This window comes from Lepisma saccharinum, chromosome 3 (genome assembly GCF_977018435.1).
Source record: "Lepisma saccharinum chromosome 3, izLepSacc3.1, whole genome shotgun sequence".
Lineage (NCBI taxonomy): Eukaryota > Metazoa > Arthropoda > Insecta > Zygentoma > Lepismatidae > Lepisma > Lepisma saccharinum.
Window position 1 is genome coordinate 126,777,707 of NC_139231.1, and position 5,489 is coordinate 126,783,195.

General features: G+C 39.3%; 1 protein-coding gene across 1 annotated transcript; it reads left to right on the forward strand.

The window, feature by feature from the left end:
• The first annotated feature begins 471 nt into the window (after positions 1–471).
• On the forward strand, positions 472–822 carry LOC145985672 (protein GVQW3-like). Its single transcript, XM_083119742.1, has one exon. It carries the CDS (start codon positions 472–474, stop codon positions 820–822), a length of 351 nt encoding a protein of 116 aa, XP_082975868.1.
• The last annotated feature ends 4,667 nt before the right edge of the window (positions 823–5,489 follow it).

The following is a 5,489-nucleotide window of genomic DNA, read 5'->3' on the forward strand; positions in this document are numbered from 1 at the left end:
GCAAACCAGTCTATTTATTTATATATTATTTGAACACAAGTGTTCTACATTTTCTGCTTTGAGTTTGTAAATTTACAGGATTTCACGATATGAAATATTCTTGTGCAGAAATGTAAATGAACATAAAACATGTCAACGCTAAATTAAATAAGTACACAACAGAAGGTATATAGTTACCAAAGCGAGTTATAATAATAATACATGTTAATTGAAGAGAGTGGAATAAAATATCTGACTATTATGTACGAAGGTCGGCTGGAATGTTTCTGGCCTGACCCAGAAGGAAGCATTTTTGGTTCATGAAATTTTTGTATCTTAGAGAGTAGTCCTTATATGGATACCCTACGAGCAGACACGGAAATGTAACTGATTTAAGGCAATAGTTAGATATCGGAAACAGTAAAACCACTGCGAGGTTACGTGTTCAAATGTTGAGCCGTTCCTTTTCAGCAGGTGAAATTGTGAGCCAGGATGGAGCCATCTGTGACTGAGCAGCGCATCGCCGATCGTGCAGTGATTCGGTATCTCTTCCTGACGGGTTGGACGGCCAAACAGATTCATGAGGACATGCAAAACACCTTACAGGACAATGGCCCATCCTATGCAACAGTGAAGTGGTGGGTGAATGAATTGAAATATGGACGACAGTCCCTCAGTGTTGAACCTGGAACCGGGCGCCAGCGGAGTGCTTCCAACAACGACAACATCACGAAAGCGCATGACATGATCATGGCGGATCGTCGACTGACGCAACAAACTTTTGCAACACGTCTAGGCATTTCGAAGGAGCGCGTGCATGTCATTATTCGTGATCATTTGTAAATGCGCAAGGTGGCTGCGCATTGGGTTCCACGACACTTGACATTTGACCAAAAACGCACACGAGTGAAGCTCTCACAACCGAGCCTCGTACAAAAATAGCCTACATGAATACAATATTTCAATTATTACAATTCACAACGTATTTATCCTTACACTCAATATTTCAGATCTTTACCACCATGTACAAATATATATATATATATATATATATATATATATATATATATATATATATATATATATATGTGAATTAAAATTGAAACTTTTGAGACTGAAGCCCACATTCTTCCTGAGTATTATTAAAAAAAACTTAGGTAAATTATTAATTAACATTAGGATAATTTTACACTGCCTGTTTATTCATTTGCATATCGAAGATAATGCAACAAGTGTGAGCCCATTTATAGTATTTAATATGTGAAGAAATACATTACTTATATATGTAATAAAATACCTGTAAATAATTCACACTCTAGAAAGTACGTACATATATGTAATTGAGTATATACTATCTTTATAACAATTATGTTCATGTTTATATTTTGATATTTATTGTTCCATTCCTTGAATAGCTTTTTTGAAGGTCTCAATAGGCATGTAAAATATTTTGGTTCCCTTTCGGATCATCTGCTGTACAGTTCACACATTCTCTTGATAGGTGATTTATTTATGATGTTCGATCTTCTGTTACTACTCCACATGTAATGCATCACAATAATCGGCCTTTCCACATTGAATATGAATACGACATAAAAATCGAGCACTCCACAGTGAATACAATTGAGCGTTCCACATTATGGATTGTTATGCCGTATTCACACCACAATAAGGTCAGTTCGTATTGCAATTCCCTGTCTACTACATAATCTTCATCATAATTTCCTTTTGATCAGAAACTAGCGCCTTAACATGCAGGTCTTCCTAGGCTAATTTGAAATTAGGTTTCCTCCATGTAGATCGTGTAACGAACGATTTCGCATTGTGTAAAATTGCCAGACAATAAATTACGTGAGGCGTTATTTCCTGTTTTCCAAGATTGCCGCATAGAGGAGCCACAGGTTGCTATGCTGACCTTCTTTTGTTTGCCCACGCCACGGCAACATTAGTTGGAAGATCGCGTCAGTTTGTTTGTGTGGTTGACATTTGTGGACATATTGCTTGTGGTTCTGTGGTGAACTTTCTTGTGTCAGCAGTGACTATGTCGCATCGTGGGGTTTGTGTTAATGATCCTAATTGTTTCTGCTACACGTGTGGACTACACTCTGACGAAACAAAGAAGGAACATTACGGCACGCTATAGAGATCCTTATTTCGCATACTTCGGTGTTCGCGTCGGTGACCAATATAAGCTTTGGGCACCACACATCGTTTGCACTACGTGTACTGTTAATGTGTTTCAGTGGTTAAAAGGCAAACGAAAAAGTTTGATTCCAATGTATTGGATGGAACCTCGAGACCATACAACAGATTGCTATTTCTGTGTGAGTAAAATTTGTGGCAGAAACAGGAAGAACAAAACATCTGTGGAATACGCAAAAGTTTATTCTGCTATCCGCCCATTGGCTCACACTGAGCAAGTGCTGTTACCAAAACCTCCTGAAAGCATGGAACATGAATCTTCTGATTCGTCTTCTGGCAGTGACTAGAATTACAGTGACCCAGGCACATCACAGGCACCTCAGCAGTTCAGTCAAAGTGAGCTGAATGATTTGGTGAGAGACCTGGATTTGCCAAAAATTATTGCAGAGCTCCTGGTTCCCGATTAAAGGAGAAGAATTTGCTCTCGCCTGATACATCTTTCTGGTGGTATACGAACAGAGAGAAGGATTTCATGCAATATTTTACCACACATGAAGATATGGTTTATTGTAGCAATGTTGAAGGCTTGCTCCGTGCTATTGGCATTCAGTATAACCCTTCAGAGTGGCGTTTTCTTATCGATAGTTCAGTGAGAAGCCTTAAAGTGGTTTTACTAAGAAATGGTAATGACATACCGCCAATCCCTCTTGCATATTCAGTATGTTTGAAAGAAACATATGACAACTTGAAATTAATCATGGATAAATTGCAGTATTTGAACAATATGTGGACAGTTTGTGGCGACCTAAAAGTGCTGGATATCCTTCTGGGACTTCAGTCTGTGTTCACCAAATACTCATGTTTCATATGCGAATGGAATAGTCGGGCGAAATCTGATCACTGGAACCAAAGAAAGTGGCCATCACGACAATTCGTGCCTGGTGAGAAAAATGTACTGCATGAATTACTTGTTTCCCCAGACAAAGTGTTACTGCCACCTCTACATATAAAACTAGGTGTGATGAGACAGTTCATTGTGACCTTGCCCGCCGACTGTGAAGCATTTCTTTTCCTGAAGGGAAAATTTCCCAACAAGACTGAAGCTAAACTTCGAGCTGGTGTGTTTGAAGGACCTCAAATTCGAGCTTTGATGCAAGACAGCAGCTTCACAGCAACATTAACCGATCAGCAAAAGGCTGCTTGGGTTGCTTTTCAAAATGTAGTACAAAATTTCCTTGGTAGCCATAAGGCTGCAAATTACGAGGAAATTGTAAATGAGATGATGGAAATATAGTGAAGAACACGGTGAACGGTTTCACAAAGATATGAAAACAATGGAATCCAGATACCAGGGTCGCTGGACTGCAACAATGCTAGCAGACTTTTGTTGGTGTGATTCACCAGCTGAACACCGCAGAGCATCAAAATGTCGCAAAGTTCCGTGTGAATGAAGACAGGGTGTCAGGTATCTGAATCTTTGCTTAAAACTGTAAGCTGTAAACTATTAATATATATGTATGTATCATGTAAATTTAATCCCATTAATATATCACATATTCATATAATACGTATAGCATATATTGATTCAGGTAATTAATGTAATGTAATTAGGTTTGCTAAACGTACATTAAAATTTACATGTATTACATTTATTTGTATTTCTCAACATTATATAATAACCTGACGTAGTGGAGAAAAAGAGCGATTTAAGATCACAGTTCAGCACAAAACACATATCAGTGTATTATGTGACGGCGATTAGAGAGGCGTAGGGGCAGTTGCCCCCATTTATTGTCACGTTTACCCCCGCACTATACTAAACCTTATCTACCAAGCGAAAGTAAAATGTCCTTGCCCCCCTATTTTTGGAACCTTGCCCCGTCTCCCAGTTTTGCGACCCAATCGCCGCCACTAATGTGACTGTGACATTGCTTGCTACAAAACGAACATAATTTATCCAGATAGAGGTGGGCATAAGCAAAGGTTTCATTTTTGGGGTTCGGCTAACTATTTTCATCCTAACAAAAAATATATAAATCTTCTTGGAGCTGCTGTGGACTTCTCGGAAGGAGTCAGCCTGCGACAAAAGGAAGAAACAACCGCCAGGATCCGGCGTGGTGATGAATACATGCCCGTGACAGGGTCGACTAGTAATTTGTTCAAACAGATGGCAGAGGGAATCTGTGATGAAGCAACAATCCGCCCTGTAAACATAGGCAAACGCCTCCGTTGGCAAATTTAAAAACAAGACGATGAGTTATTCCGGGAAGCATTTTGGCCCTTAATGGCATTTTTCAACAAGCGTAATCGCCGTCGAGAACAAAAAAAAAAACAAAAAAAAACATAACCTGTCCGGTTATGATTCCATATGTTTCTTCCCTTTTCAGACAGGCCAGGTTTTCATGACATACCTTTAATAAGAAACTCCTTCTCTTTCACCCGTTTCTTGTATAAAACCTTCACCTCTTCACCTTCTGTGATTTCACACCCAGGCAGACCTGTTTGCTGAATTTTCCAGTTTTGTAACAATAACGATAATGATGTTGAGATTCTAGTTTTTCTGGACGAAGATATTTTTTCGTGTGTTTTTGATAATGTCCCACATGGAATTTTCACGTTTATTATCTTAAACACATGTTCCGCTGCCGTGTCAAGAACACAAAGCTACGCAAGAAAAAATATAAAGTAGAAAATCTCACTTGTGCGTTGGAAGTAAGGCTCTGAGCATTCTCGATGCCGACATAGTCCGAGGTGATGACATTATCTCCACGCTCAGACCGTCTTTACCGCCATGTATAGCAGCGTCAAGATATTTGAAACTTCGTAAAATATGCGAACCACAGGGTCTGTCTTTCACCTCCACTGTTCACCTCGACGCTCTTAGAGAAAAGATCTTGCCACCCCAAGGTTGTTTCACTTCCTTTTCACACAAACTTCCTTATCTTCCTTTGTTTTTCTCCATCCCTATCACTTTCTTTCTTTCTTGTTCATCCATTTTCCCTTCGTATCTCTCGTCTCACTCCCCTTTCTTTTCTTTTCTCTTTTTACCTGCTTCTCTTTCTTTATACTCTCTCCCTTTCTTCCTGCATGTCTGCTTCTATCACTTTCTATTTTATCTTTCTCTCCCTTCCTCCTCTATACCTTTCTTTCTCTCTCTATTTATCCTCTATTTCTCTGTCTTTCTTCCTGGTTTTGGAGCGATCACTATCTCCTTATTTCTGGCTTTCCTTTATCTTTTTCCCTCACTCTCTATTTATCCTTCAAAGATGTGCATGTCTGATTCTTGCTCTTCAATAAATTGTGATGGAAATTTCCCAGGTAGGCCGGAGAGTGGGCCATGAATATTTCACGGTGATGTGTGAAGACAT